The 16412-nt window shown below is 38.9% G+C and overlaps 1 protein-coding gene across 4 annotated transcripts in view; it reads left to right on the top strand.

Moving 5' to 3' along the window:
• sec22a (SEC22 homolog A, vesicle trafficking protein) overlaps positions 1-16412 on the top strand; it is a 50422-nt gene that overhangs the window by 22845 nt on the left and 11165 nt on the right. For 3 of the 4 annotated variants that reach the window (XM_052026433.1, XM_052026438.1, XM_052026448.1), the window contains 3 exons: positions 1788-1967; positions 7006-7124; positions 15446-15511. In XM_052026433.1, coding sequence (XP_051882393.1) covers positions 1788-1967; positions 7006-7124; positions 15446-15511 — 365 coding nt within the window. The remainder of the gene's footprint in view (positions 1-1787; positions 1968-7005; positions 7125-15445; positions 15512-16412) is intronic. The other variant, XM_052026458.1, reaches the window with a different exon arrangement.

The following is a 16412-nucleotide window of genomic DNA, read 5'->3' as shown; positions in this document are numbered from 1 at the left end:
GCATTGAGGTAGTAGAGGTAAAAACAATAACAGTACAGAGTAAAGTGTCACAGCTACAGAGAAAGTGCAGTGCAATAAGGTGCAAGGTCACAACAAGGTAGTTTGTGAGGTCAGAGTCCATCTCATCGTATAAGGGAACCATTGAATAGTCTTATCACAGTGGGATAGAAGCTGTCTGTGAGTCTGGTGGTACGTGCCCTCAAGCTCTTGTATCTTCTACCCGATGGAAGAGGAGAGAAGAGAAAGTCTCCCAGGTGGGTGGGGTCTTTGATTATGCTGGCTGCTTCACCAAGGCAGTGAGAGGTAAAGTCCAAGGAGGGGAGGCTGGATTCCGTGACATGCTGGGCTGTGTCCACAACTCTGCAGTTTCTTGCGGTCCTGGGCAGAGCAGTTGCTGTACCAAGCCACGATGCATCCAGGTAGGATGCTTTCTGTGGTGCATCGATAAAAGTTGGTGAGTGTCAAAGGGGACATACTGAATTTCTTTAGCCTCCTGAGGAAGTAGAGGCACTGGTGAGCTTTCTTAGCCGTGACATCTACGTGATTTGACCAGGACAGGCTATTGGTGATGTTTACTCCCAGGAACTTGAAGCGCTCAACCCTTTCGACCTCAGCACTGTTGATATAGACAGGTGCATGTACACTGCCCCCCTTCCTGAAGTCAATGACCAGCTCTTTTGTTGACATTGAGGAAAAGGTTGTTGTCATAACACCATGCCACTAAGCTCTCTATCTCCTTCCTGTACCCCGACTCATTGTTGTTTGAGATACGGCCTACTACGGTGGTATCATCTGCAAACTTGTAGATGCAGTTAGAGTAGAATCTGGCCACGTAGTCATGAGTATATAGGGAGTAGAGTAGAGGGCTGAGGACGCAGCCTTGTGGGGCACCAGTGCTGAGAATAATCGTGCTGGAGGAGGTATTGCTGCCTGTCCTCACTCATTGCAGTCTTCAGCTTCTTGTCAATCTGGGAAAGCAGCAACACTGGACCAGTGTGTTGGGATGACGTCAAAGTCACTCGTCAGAATCAGACTTGTTATCACTGACATATGACGTGAAATTTGTTGTTTTGTGGTAGCAGTACAGTGAAAAGACATAAAAATCTATAATTTACTAAAATAATTAGTGAAAATAAGGATTAATGACAAAAATCATGTCAAGGATAATATTTGTAGAAGAATTCTTTGAGGTTCTCAAGCTTTTTAGATTACAAGCTAATTATAGTAGGAGTCTCCCTGGTGACTGCGACAAGGATAATCATTGGGGTGGTCCTCAATCACCTGCTCCCTATCACTGAGGAGCTGCTCCTTGAATCGCATTATGGATTCTGTTCACTTGTGATCTTCATTGCAAAACAACTCCAAGCATCAACTACCTTAGATAGCCTTTATTGCTCCTGCAAATCAAGAGGGATTATGGAGAATCCTTTTCAAATTAGGCTGCCCTCAGAAATTTGTTTCCATTCTATGTCTATTATGTGCTGGAAGATGCTCATGCCTTGTCCTGGCATCACTGCTATTTGATCTGTCTGGGTCTTCACTCCGATCACAGATCTTTGCTTTTCTTCTCTCTTTCCTTTCCCCCTTTCTTCAACTTAAAACTTGCTGAATTGTTAACTTTTCCTAATTTCATCAACCTGAAATGTTAACAGCTTTTCTCTCTCTACAGTGTTGTCTGACCTGCTGAATGTTTCCAGCAGTTTCTGTTTTTATTTAAGAGTTTCAGGATCTGCAATATTTTGCTTTAGATCTTTATTTGTCAAATTGTGTTTTCTTTAAATCTCTAGATAATTTTATCCAAAAGACTAAGCAGAGGTTTAATAATCCCCGATCGTTATCTACGAAGATAAACCTTGCTGACATGCAGACAGAGATCAAATTGAGACCAGCCCATCAGCTTACAGTACATGATCTTGGAACAGCAAATGGAAACCTACATCCACGTTCTTCCCCCTACAAGGGGATAGGTGAGACTCTTTCATTTTGAGCAAATTTCATAAAAAAACATGTCAAAAAGTCCTTCACTGCTCCAACTTGGCCCCACAGCATCATGTACTTTGTATTTCCTCTGCTAAGATTTATCACCTTATGGAGAAACCCTTAGTTCATCTTTCAGCTGGGTACATTATATCCTTCCTTCCATTACATCCTCCTGGTCTCCACAGCTAGTTAAGCAATTTCAAGTTTTGATTCTGATATTCCTACTTACACTCCCTCCAGTCCCATATTTTATTCATGATTACTGTTTTTGCATTAGTTGCCATTCCTATTGTTGTTTAACCTTCTCTCCTTCCATTACCCTTTCCTCTTCTTCCCTCTTCTTTCTTGCATCTTCAAACATGTTTTATGATGTTAATCCACTTTTAGCCCTGTTAAAAGGTCATCAACTGAAATGTTACCTGTTTCTCTCCATACAGGTGTTCAGTGACCTGAGTGCTTCTGCATTCAAGTTTTAGTAACTGTAGTGGTTTTGTACCATTTTCCCTTTCAGTTCCGTGACTACCTCTCAACAGCAACAGCTTGTATTTGCTTGGTAACTTTAATGGAACAAGATATCCCGAAAAATGTTAATCACTGACACTGACCACATTCTTTGGGGTCTACCTTTTGACCATGCTTTTAATCATCTCCTTATGTTCTGGAAGTCAAGTCATGTCTTAGGATGTTTTATTGCATTAAAGGCATTACATAAATATGTGATGGTGCATTTAATATGGCTTAAGTATTGGTTTCTCTTACCTTTATAAACAGTTGTCATTCCCATCCAAGTTTAAGAAGCCTTGCTTCAACTTTCCCATGCCCTCCCAGCTGCAAGCTTAGTTTTGAAACCTTCCCCTCCATCTCTTTAACATTTGACTGGGGTCCAACTCTCCCATTGCATTCCATCCTTCGCTGTGGCCTTTTTGTCTGTCATTATACAGAGAACCCTCGTATATCCAGTGTTTTTGTTTTCAAAATCACCAAGACCATCTGTGGCTGCAGCTTCCATATATTATCCCCTCATATGCATTGAAATGCTTGCAAACAAAAATAGGACATTCCTGGTTCCATTTCGCTTCATCCTCTTTACATTGCACTCCTCACATTGTTCATACAGTTTCCCGTTATATCTTCAGAAAGAAGTGCATCGAGGAACGTGATCAGTTCAGGAGAAATACTCTGTATTCCCAAGAATGTTCAGGTGACTACAATTGGCCATGAATCATCAGAGTCTCAACTAACTAACAATTCCTCACTTACAATTGGAAATATTCCCTTCATTCACCAATTCCACAAGTTCTCCTTTAAACAATTCTACACAGTTCTACTTGCCATACTTTGCTGGTTTGTTCTAGAATACATTGACACTATGGAAGGTATTACTTTCTTGCTTATAGGCAAACACCTTGCCTGTGGATTTTATCAGCATGACATCCAGATCTACTATTCCTTCTTTTTAACATTAGATTTGATGAACTTTAATCATAATCCATTAAAGAGGGTATTATGCAGACTAATACTAATTCTTGTAGACAACGACGTGGACTTTTTAGCTGTAGCATAATCCTTGTTGCACTTTACAAGACCATTGGGAAATATGGAATGACAACATACATTGTGTTCCTAGCTGTTGACATTCCAAGTTCTTACCTGTTCTCTATTTTACCTTAATCTTGTACTATTTCCTTTATTTATGGAAGCTTCAAATAATCAGCCAAAATGCCCATGTCTTTTTTTTCAAGTTTATTTTCTTTACGCCTGGGATTTCTATACTTGATGTGCATAACAATACATTTGTCTGCATAGTTTACTTAGTGAGCTCTGAAGAGCTCATTTTGCTTAAGTGACTTCAGGCACTCCAATGTAATGATTGTATTGAGATCTAATTGTTTTATCTTTCCTGTGTCAAATATAAACATGCAGTGTCAATTGGACTGTCATCCTGCACCAAAACACTTAAAAACACAGAGCCGAGGCTTTGCCTGCAATTTTTCTGTGGCCTCCAACATGAAGAACCTTTCCCCTCTTCTGCACCATTCAACTAACTTCCTGGTTTGTATGTTCTAGTTGCTAGTCAAATATAGTTGCAGTAATTGTACAGTTTTTGCATTTAATTATAGATGCTGTCACAGACTCATGTGCCTGTGATATGGTACACTTCATCTGTAAATAGCTATTTTGAGTTTCTAAGCTTCTGCTAGAAAGTGCAGAGATATGTTAAGTGTTTCCACAAATCCCTATGCTTAAGATCTTAACCTGTGTATTGCATACCATGGTAGCAAAAGTCAGTGGCAAGGAGCAGCAATAACCTGGTTGCCAGAGGAATTATACTTTTATGTGGATCTATCAAAAATTGAAAATAAGGGCATGCAATTTATTTTTGAATCTTGTTTAATGGTACTTGTATGAAGGGCCTCTGAATGTTTTGCCACATTAATAGTGCTATTTTAATGCAAGTTGTTGAGGCAGATCACATGAGTATTACCTGACAAAATTTGACATTGAGTCTTAAAGACAGTTCACAAAAGATTGGTTAATGGAGAGAATTGTAAGGAGCAATCGGGGAGTCTTCCAGCATTGGTTAATAGGAATTCTTTATGGTTTAGTTTTCTGTAAAAATATATTAATATTTATCGGTGCATTGGTTAATATATCATCAATTTTAGTTTTGTTTTAGCATAGTTGGTAACCCATTCTATGTAACCTACTTAATAACTACATTAAAATTGTGTACTTGGAAACTTAATGCAAAAAAGTCACAAACTTTGAAATGCTTCTGAATATAAATATAGAGTTAAGTCCACAAATTTGTGTGATTTATCCTGATGTCAAATTCTGGGCTTTCCAGATGTCAAACCCTGCGGTGTGTTTTGTTTTATTAACATATTAACATTTGCACAGACTTGCATATTTTAGTTTCTGTTTTGAAGCTCTTTTCAGTCATGGTTGCTCAATATCTGTAAGAATAAGCTCAGCTGGGAAGGAATCTTTTACTCTTCTCTGAAAGAAAAACTTTAACTAAACCTTGGTCTGTGCAAACAGATAATCATCAGTAGATCTGGATTGAGAGTTAATCACTTGTACTGACAGTAAACTGTTGCTGACATTAAAATGGGGCTTGTGTGAATTGTTAGCCTTGCGATGATGAATGTTGGTGGCCAGCAATGGGATTTGCTTGTTTTACTTGGGGGCAGGGTGAATGAATAGTTATCTAAATATGTGCTGCAGTGTTTGGTCAGCGGTACAAATGGATAAGGTTAAATTCCACGTCCAACCAGAGGAACAGACGTATGTTTTTTGGTTGGTTGAAGTAGAGCTAAAACGATTGCAAGAAATATTCCATTGAAATATGATGGCTGGTCGTTATTTAATGCCATGGGAAGGGCTTCAAGTTCTCAGTTATCAAGTGTTGGGGTTTGTATTCTTGAGTGAGTAATCAACCTCTTAGCAGATCATATCTTCATCTGACATTATTAAAGACTGACACTTTATGCCATTTTACTTTGTGCTGAGCCCATAAGTGTGTGTACTTACATTGAAGTAGGGCATTTTGGTTTGAATTGGAAGGGAGAATCAGTCCCATTGTGATCCTATCGCCTGCAGCAGAGAATGCCTAAGATGAAACCACCCTGTCCTCTTGCTGCATTAAATATGATTGTACGTTCTGGATGTGTGTGAATGGAAGATATAAACAAGCAATGTTTCTGATCGGACCACATTTGCTACAGCTTGGCGGGATAAAATGGAACTCAGTAGGGGATGCTGAAATCGTAGTTTACATTTTATGCTGTTTTTAGTGAAGTTTCATCAAATACAACAGTTTTTTTTGATATTTTGTTCATAAATACTGACATTTATTATCCAATCTTAATTGCCCCTGAACTGAGTTTTTGCTCGGCCATTACAGGGAAGAATTAGGAGTCATCTGTGTTATATTGAAAAGTTAAACGTCATAAGGATGGCAGATTTTCTTTCCGAAAGGACATTTGTGAACCAAATGAGTTTCTGTGATAATCTGATGGTTGTATGGGCATATTTACTGACATTAATTTTTTATTCCGGATTTACTTCATTAACTGAATTCTAGGCAACCGTGGTGGATTTAAACCCCTGTGTGTCGATCAGTAATCCAGGTCTCTGGATGTAGTGACGTAGCCATTATATAGCTGTACCCTATCCATTACAAACAACTCATTTTATTTTATTTGCAAATGCAGTGCTACTAAAAATAATAGGTCTGGAACAGTATTTGCAGTCATCTGTAGCTAAAGTGTTGTGGCAGACTGCCTCTTCAGCTTCTTTGTCAATTATCTTAAATCAGTGTGTCTGGTTACTGACCCTCATTCCAGTAGAAACAGTTTCTCCTTGTCTTTGTACTGGACAGCATTGCTTCTTTTACCCAATTATATACTCACAAAAAAGTAGATCAGGTGCAAACCATATTAAATCAATTTTCCACCTTTATGCTTTGAAGACATTGCCTTTATCTGAATTACAGTCCTCTAGCTCTCTGTTCAATGAAACGTTCTTCACAGGTGGGATAAGTTGACCTGCTAATGGTTCCTGTGACATCATGGCCAAGTATAGTTCTGTCTGTATTTGAATATCTGACTGAAGTGAGTAGGAGCAACAAGCTACTTAAAAAAAAATGTTTTATAAGAAACGAAAATGTATGAACCTTGAACCACTGAGTAGCTGTGTTGCTGGGTAGCTGGCAATTATAGCTTTAACGAAATCACATTGCAATTGTTCAAAGTGGCCTTCTGCTAAAATTTCCCACATACCAAGATGTTGTCACCTTTTCTGCAGCACTTCTTTTCCTCTTCTGATTGAGGGTAGCTAATCCGGGCAAACTGGAAATCCAAGCTGTGGTATCACATCAACTCATGTACCAATCATTTGAGGCTGACAAATATTTCCCGCTAAATAAATGTTGATGTCAACAAATATGCACTCTCTGTTAGAGACGGTAATATGCAACCTGATTCATGGTGCTGCTTTTTTTTGTTGGTTTTGTTGCCACAGCTCCAAATCAGCGACTGGAACCAGTGAAGCTGCCAGGAATTATATCTTGTTTACTAAGTCTGCTCTGTGCAGCTTTAAATCTAATCCGTGGATTTCATGCAATGGAAAATTTATTTCAGGTGAGATGTGCAGTATTTCCTCAAGACAGTATGTTTACTTTCTTAATTAAATTTCAAATAAAATGCGTATACATCTTTCACGTGTAGTGTTTAAGGATCAACATAAATGCACATCATTTTACATTAATTTCCCACCTCTCCCACCCCAATACAAATATTTTCAGTCTTGTCTGAGAGGTGACAAGTAGTGCTCTGCAGAGCTGGAGAAAGGAAAATCTGAGACTAAGCTGACCCTGGCAGTTGTCAGGCAACTGAAAATGCACAGTTAGAATAGAATTGGCAGAGTTCTACCCCTGCTTTTAAGTGGCATAGGGCAAAGGATATTAATAGACCCTGGAAAAAAGTGATCTGATGAGAGAATTCTCATTAAGTTTTGAGCTCAAGTAATGAACCTTATTAAGTAGAGGCAGGCTATGGCTGATAGCTGCAACTGAATGCTGACATTAGGTTAAATAGTCCTGATGTAATTACTTACAAGTGTATTGAGTAATTGTCTTCATTTGATTCCAAGGATATAAACGAGTCTGTTGAAATCCATCCTGTTGTTTTAAATTGCATAATATAGAAAATTATAACATGTCTTGGAACTGAATTATGAACTGCAGAAACAGCTTTGTTTTTTTTAGTCAACATCAAGGTGAATTGCTGCCCCCAGGATATGCTGTTGTGTGCATCTGTCTCTGTATTAAGTATGATATTTAGTTATATCTGTTTTCCAGTTTTCTCTTCTAATTCTTTGAGGGATTTGTGACAGTGACACAAACTCTTATGATCAAATATCATACATTTCTAGCAGTGATGGTGCAGTAAATGATCTCAGAAGCAGTGGTTGTGTACTGTATGCTGTTTCAAAGTTAATGCCTTAGTTTTCACATTGTACGTTAAGTCTGTCCCCCGACCCAAACCTATTTTACATAGAGCTTGTGATCATTCATTCCTTGTTAATACAGTGGCTTGAATACAAACTAAATTGATCAACATTGTCAATCCATTTGAAGTAAGTTCACTATAAACAAAAGTATTGACTTTTTAAATGTTTTAAATGCAACCTTTCGCAAAGAGCCTGAAGGGGATTGTGAGTTGTTGAACAGGGCAAGCAATGCTAAATTGCAAATAAAATGTATTTAGAATGATTTTCCATTAGAAATCAAATAGGCTTTTAACCTAGCTTTGAAGAGGTGAGCACAAGTGAGAGTATTAGTTGTAGCTGATTGAGAAATAAGAGAGGGCAGAATTCAAAGTACAGTGTAACCAATGTAAAGAAGTTGCTGAACACAGGAGTACTTACATAAAAAAAATCATGGTCCCTAAACGCCTGTCAGCTTTTGACACATCGATCACTGTTGTCCACAATTAATCCAACCCTGCCCCAATATGTCATCTTACTGAGCCCCTCAATTTCTTGAGACTGAAGGAAAACAAATTTCCAGGACTCAAATGAACATTGTGTTCCCACCAGATTGCTTTACAATAGTCAGCCCAGTGTAGTCCATTTGCCATTATGGTACTGAATGTCATTTGGCAAATAAAGTTGCTTATCTCTTCTGTATCTGGATCAGGACTATTGCTGGCTTGCTAGATATGCTCCATTATCCAGAGCATCTTCTACCAAATTGTTATTAGCATTTGGAAATAGTTGTTAGATCTAAGCTGCATTTAAAACGTGGATAAGAATTTGATATTGGTTAGTGGTAGAAAGTGTTGCTAAGCCGTAAACACAAATTAATTTCTTTATCAAATTGTGAATCCCAAGTAAAGCATGGGTTAAATGTTTATGCATTATTGGGCAGAAAATTATGGATAATTATTGGGGTTGGGGTCCCTCTATTTATTTGAAAATATTGGCATTGGCATTATATTGAGCACAGAGGAAAGCCAGCGTTGAACTGTATGGATATACAGTTTTACACAGATGGACCTGTTCAACAACAGTAACACATGGGTGAAGGAAAAGCTTTGAAGTCATTGAGTTCATGCAACAAGAGTGAAGACGGAGGAAGCACTCTGAGTAAAAGTTTGTCTTGGTAAGGTCAATAAGGTAAATGACAATCAATTTGCAATCAACAGATGACATAAGCTGTTTAAGTAAGGAGAGTGTGCATGGAATCAAACTGATTCATTAGGGTGGGAATGTTATTTTAAGTTCACAGAAACTAATCAGAGAGCATTGGCTCAACAGGAAAATAAGGGGTGAAGTATAATTCATGACAGATGCACCTTGAGGACATTTGAGTGAGTTAGAGGAAGTTATTCTAACCCTGTAAACATAATTGCTGAGGCTCCGGTCGGGTTACTGTGTTATTTTGGGCTCTCTGCAGGCAAAAGTATATTGGTGTTGGAAAGGCCTCACAGAGCAGTGACACAGATGATTTAGGACTCTATAAGTTTATAAAGAGAGACTTCCACAACTGAGCACATTTCAAGTGCTATGATAAGGATATTTTAAATTCTATAAAGGACAGATTAAAAAAACACCTACAACTACAGTAAAGAGGAGGTAAGGTTAATAAAACTAAAATAGGGCTGAAGGCTGGAAGTGTAAAAAAAGGAATCCTCTCCATCCTGGATTAATAACATATCTGATAAATTCTATCAGTAAATCCAGTTAACAGCAAGATCATTAATATTTTTAAATTAAAATACCTGATTTGTGGTAGTATTACAAGGATCAGAAACTGTAAATTTTTAGTTATTGGCACCATTCAGATGAGATAAGATGAGATATATTTATTAGTCACACGTACATTTGAAACACACAGTGAAATGCATCTTTTGCGTAGTGTGTTCTGGGGGCAGCCCGCAAGTGTCGCCACGCTTCTGGCACCAACATAGCATGCCCACAGCTTCCTAACCTGTACATCTTTGGAATGTGGGAGGAAACCGGAGGAAACCCACACAGACACGAGGAGAACGTACAAGTTCCTTACAGACAGCGGCCGGAATTGAACCCGAGTCGCTGGCTCTGTAAAGCATTACACTAACTGCTACACTACCAATGTGATGGAAGTCTACTGATCTAAGACAAGTAATGTGATATGTGGGATTGGTTAGTTGTTTGAGAATTTTGTTTTTGTTACCTTTATTTATCAACTAGAGTTGGGAAGAAACTTTCCTTCCTTGAAGAGATAAAAAGGATTGGGATATCATTCAGAGCAAATATGGTCTGGGCAAAAGGATTGCAATCTTCTAAATGGCTATTTACTTTTCTGTGTGGAATTATGAATTAAGTATTTGTGAAGATTTTCATGTTGATCAGATTGAGTTTGATATTTCCATCACCTGAATTATATTAACTTCAGTTTCTATTAAATTGCGGGTACATTATTCACACCGAGCAGGAAGTAATGTTTTCACCGCCCATTTATAGTGTGCAGATGAAACACACAGCATCCCATACATGCACTGTTGCACATTAGAAGTTAATTAGAGTGCATTGTATCATGGAACAAGATGATTATTAATTTTGCATATAAATTTGTAGATTTTTGTTATTCAAAGATGTTAATGGGCACGGAGTAAAGGCAGGAATGTGTTGCACCACAGATCATCTGTAATCCTATTAAATGTTGGAGTAGCTTCAAGAGGCCAGTTCCTGAAAACATTCAGCAAGTCAGGCAGCATCTGTGGAACAAGAAATGAGTTGATGTTTTAGGTCAATGACCCTTTGTAAGCCATCAGGAACATGTGTGCACTACAGAATTTGCTGCAGTGATTCATCTGGGCTGCAACAGCAATAACAACACCTCCCAAACCTGCAGTTTCTATTATCAAGAAGGACAAAGGCATCAGGCCCTCAGGAGCACCAGTACCTGCAGATCCAGGTGGAACACCATCCTTATTCGGACATATACTTCAAAATTCCCTCTCCAGCAGCACCAAGAGAACACCTTCAACTACTAGGAGAGCAGTGATTCAGGAAGACCACCATGGGCAGTAAATGCTACCCTTGCAAACAGCATCCACCTCCTGAAAATGCACAAAGCAAATTTCCACAGCCAGGAATGTGATATTGATCAGTTAATCTGTTTTAGAGATTGACAGAGAAATATTGGCCAGGAGAACAGAGGTGTCTCCCCCTTTTTACTTGTGATAGTATCATGAGATCTTTTGAATTTACCTGTGAAGATAGATGGGGCTTTGGTTTAATGTCTCATCAGAAAGATGGCCCCTCCCTTAGATTTTTGGGCACTAATCTAGAGTAGAATGAGTTTACAAACCTAATTCAGAGGTAAGTGAACTATCCAGTTAGCCCACAAACTGAGGAAGTATCTTGGTTCTGGGGAGAAATGGGAGAATAGGAGAAGCATTGGTATTGGTTTATTATTGTCACTTCTACCGAGGTACAGTGAAAAACTTGTCTTGCATACCAATCGTACAGGCCAATTCATTACACAGTGCATTCTGGGCAAGACTTTAGCTTTATATTCTTCTGTAACTGATATTTCTTGCATATTCAAAATGTGGTTTGCAGTGTGACCTCTCTTAAAAATGTCTTGAATTTTCTGCAGTAATTGAAGTGAATTTTACCTTAAATCACAGGAACAGTAAACACAATTCAAAAAAGTGGTTTGTTATCCTTTCCAAAGGTTTTTTTGGTTTATTCTGGCTGTTTTAAAATGGACACAATAGGATGTGGTGTATTGAAAGTGCAAAGTTCTTGGTCCTTGGATGCTTTCTGTAGATTCAGTATTTAACTCAGTGGTAACACTTTTCTCTCTAAGTCAGAAGGTTATCAGTTCAAATCCCACTTCAATAAAAAAATATAGAACACTGCAGAGCAGAAAACAGACCATTCTGCCCTAGTCTGTGCCGAAACTTTATTCTGCTAGTCCCATATAACTCCAATTTATAATCCAGTCTGGCATTTCAGTGAGGAAGACCCACCAGAGGTGACGTCATTTTGATGTGACACTAAACCGTTGCGTCTTTGGGTGGTTGTAAAAGATCACATGACATGGACCAAAGAAAGTTGGAATTGTGCACAATGTTTCTCTCTCAGCCAGTGGTGCTTCAGCAATACAATGGATGTTCTGGTTATTGCATTATCTCAATTGAATTTTGCTGTAAATAATTGGCTTTCCTTTTTCCTTCATTACTGCAGTGACTACACTTCAAAAGTTCTTCATTAGCTACAAAGGGATTAGGATATCATGAGCTGTAAAAGATGCTTTTCAATTCATGAATTTATTTCTTAAATTCAGTTTATCAATCTGTAAAACTTTTTAGTTACTTTCAGATTGTTAGTTGAAAACTGGTCTTAAAGATATACGTGTCACAGTTAATCTTGTATTACTGGCACTGCACTGATCATCCGAAAGTTTGAATGATTTATTGTGGTAACTTTTAGACTATACTTTTCTACCATGAGTTAAGTTGGATGGAGTAAATTTCATAACTGGGTCAATTCTATGTGCCATGTTGAAGATATGAGCTTCATGGCCTTTCTTACCCCATGGAGTGAAAATATTACATGTACAATCCAGAAAAATAATTCATCTATGGCAAGTTAGAGCAGGAGCAACTGAGGACAGAGTTGGATGAGAGTTTTCTGACAGCAGTTGTTAGTTTCTCTGCCACCTGTGCTGCTCTCTAATCCCCTGGCTGGGGTAGCAGCCAAGCATATTGTCCTTGACGCGCCATTGTAACAGGCCACGAGGCAAATCCACTACAATCATTTGCCAGCACTACTTTCTCCGTTCCTCACTGGAGAGAAGTGCTTGGCTCAGTGCCATTCCCCAAGGGCTTTTGCAGTCAATCCAGACTTTGTCATGTGTAAAATTACTGGCACAGGTCTTTTGAGTTTCAGCATGTTGGTATCTGGTGCGTTGCTACACAGTTCATGAAAATGACTCTCTTTATTCGGATGTTGGAAAACTACAAAAAGCCAGAGAACTTTGATTCATTAAGTGTTCCTCAAATCTATGAAACATTCTGCATTTTCACAGTACATTGCACTGTGATACAAAATACATTTTTATGATCTTGCATTTTAATAGTGTGCTGTTGTAGTCTTCAAAGGATGCAAGTAATCTGGTCTGCTGTTTTGGAATTTAAAAGGAATTAGCTGTAAACCAGATAAATGCTTAAGGCTAATGCAAAGTAATCTGTAATGTTTTCACTCACTCTGGGTAGTTAAAGAACTCTTTGATATAGGTGATGAATGAGGCTGTGGTATCACTTGGCCCTCTGCTAGAATGATATCCCATATGTATATTATTTGTTGCTTTGGATGGTTTGTTTTACTCATTAGGTAGGTATAAAATGATGAGAGAGGGTGAATGTACATAGATTTTCCCCCAGGGAAAGGGAACCAAAAACTAAAGGGTAAAGGTTTAAGGTGAGAGGTGAAAGATTTTAAAGGGACTCGAGGGGCAACATCTTCACGCAGAGGGTGGTGCGTATATGGAATGAGCTGCCAGAAGAAGTGGTTGAGGCATTTAAAAGTCACTTGGATGACTACATGGATAGGAGGGGTTTAGAGGCCAAACATGGGCAAATGGGACTAGCTTGGTGGGCACCATCATCAGTATGGACGGGTAGGGCCAGCTTCCGTGCTGTATGACTATTTTCTCCTCTGTTTCTGAGTGACATGCCAACAGGCAGGTCCACACTGAGACTAGCTGTCCACTTAATTCACACTAACAAAGGACCATTTTCCTTCTGAACATAAAGCATTGGTATATTGTAGAGGACATCAGAGTTGAACCTGCCACACACGTAGTACCAGTATCATTACACGTCAATCAGAAGTAATGCCTCTCCAGCCCAAGGACTCTAAACCCTGTATAGGATCCTCATGCCCTCCTTCCATCCTATTACTCAGGCGCTGTTCTAATAATCTCACGATATAGAGGGAAGATATGCTGAGAACCTCAGTGTGGCTTTGTGTAATGCAATATACGTTGAGAGTAGGAAAGCTGCCTAATGGTTCTTCTTAAGCATTGCCTATATTGAACTCGTGGTTTACTTTGGAGATACAAGACTGCCAGATGCTGGAATCTGGAGCAAAAAACAAGCTGCTGGAGGAACTCAATGGGTCAGGCAATATCTGTAGAGAGAAATGGACAGTCAACGTTTTGGTCAAGACCCTTCAACTTGACACAGTCCAGATGAATGGTCTCAACCCAAAATGGCGACTGTCCATTTCCCTCTACAGATGCTGCCTGATCCACTGAGTTCCTCTAGCGGCTCGTTTTTTGCTTATGGTTTAGTTTTTTGCCCATGAGTTTTATTCTGTGGAGCACTCCCACTTCAGTGCACTGTGTTGGCACCAAACACGTTATCTGAAGAAAAATATCTGCATTTTTCTGACTTCAGAGGTGCACCCTTAACTTGTTCAAATTTCTTTGTATTCTTCATACTGGAATTTGTTTGGAAGAGAGGCTGAATTTTGCTTTTAGGTTTAAAAACATAGAACATAGAACACTACAGCACAGTACAGGCCCTTCGGCCCACAATGATGTGCCGACACTTTATCTATCTAACCCTTCCCTCCCACATTGCCCCCTATTTTTCTATCATTCACGTGTCTATCTAAGAGTCTGTTAAATGTCCTGAATGTATCTGCCTCCACAACCTCTGCAGGCAGTGCGTTCCACGCACCCACCACTCTCTGTAAAAAAAAACTTACCCCTGACATTCCCCTTATACCTTCCTCCAATCACTTTAAAATTATGTCCCCTCGTGTTAGCCATTGTCACCCTGGGAAAAGGTCTCTGACTGTCCACTCGATCTATGCCTCTTATCATCTTATACACCTCTATCAAGTCACCTCTCATCTTCCTCTCCAAAGAGAAAAACTCAACCTGTCCTCATAAGACAATTTGAAGGCCAAAGACCTTGGAGCTAACTGAGAGTGTGAGCATCTGGTGAAAGGGGACCTGTACTAATCCAACAGTTTCCCATCACTCATGTTCTTTAACTAATATTTTTTATTGAAATAAAAGTGATTAATATTGGTACCTTTTACCTTGGTCTCTTTTTTTCCCTTGTTTTGGTATGTCTTGTATAGAATTGTCAGCAAAAACTGGTAACTATAGATTAAGTACTACTGAGTATCAATACTAACAGCTGCCTGGTTGGAAGAATCTCTGATGTGAATGTTGCAGTTCTAAGAACAAAAAACAATTACATGGGTTAGGCAGCATCTGTGGAAAGAGAAACATTTAATGTTACTATTTCTCTTCCCACAGACGCTGCCTGGCCTGCTGAGTGTTTCCAGTGTTTTCTGTTTTTATTTCAGATTTCCAGTATCTGCATCTTTATCTTGATTTTCAATTCTTTCCTGTACTTATAATAACACATTTTTTTTAATCAAACAGGACGATGAGGAGGAATTGAATACTGTCGCTGTGTTTTTCATTGGTACTGCTGCATGTTTGTATCAGGTGGGTTCTTGGTTGTTAAGTAGCTTTTGTAGGTATTTTCGGCTGTCTAGACATCTGATTCATGTGGAAACTTGTTGTTGTGTTTTGACTCCATAAACAAAACTCTTGAGAAATCCCTTAAAGCGGATTGTTTTATTGAATTACATTTTCTCGTTGAAAGACGGGGGGCTTTCCATGCACATACTTGCCATGGAAATGCATCCTATTTTAATAGCTTCAACATTTGGGTGCTATTTGGCAGAGATAAGGCTTAAGGATCCCAAGTGTATGCAGAGACTGCCAGCTCAGAGCCATGGTTTCTAGTTGCATCTGTCTCTTTTTCATGGTTCCACCGGAGAGCCAAGCTACAGTCACTACAGTATCTTGTAGATCTATTTATTACTCGTCTTGGATTGCTAACTACATAACAGATTTGTATATCACAGATTATCATTGATAATCCAACATTCACAGAAGTTTGCATTTATATTGCAACTTTGACATAATAGGATGGTGTAAGATGCTACATAGTATTATAGCATATAGCATAGTATTAAACACACATCAATGACACCAATCTACATGATGAGATAGTTAGACACGTGCCCATAAGTAGATTTTGAAAAGCATTGGCAGTGTGGAGGTATAGTTAAGAAATTCGGACCCCTTGGGCATAGGCAGCTGAATGCATTATTGCTAATGGTGGAGAGATTAAAATCAGGAATACATAATACACTGGAGAAGTGCTGATGTTCCAAAAGGTATACACCCAAGAAGAAGAGACCTTGGCAGGTTTAAACACAGGAATGAAATGTTACAACAACTTGCCAAACCAGGTGCCACTATAGGTCAGTGAGCACAGATGTAATGGATGAATAAGACGGTGAGTTGGAAAGCAGACACCAGAGTTTTGGATCACAAG

Source organism: Pristis pectinata, chromosome 1 (assembly GCF_009764475.1).
Source record: "Pristis pectinata isolate sPriPec2 chromosome 1, sPriPec2.1.pri, whole genome shotgun sequence".
NCBI lineage: Eukaryota > Metazoa > Chordata > Chondrichthyes > Rhinopristiformes > Pristidae > Pristis > Pristis pectinata.
Note: the sequence above shows the minus strand (reverse complement) of the source record. Positions and strands in the feature narration are given on the sequence as shown.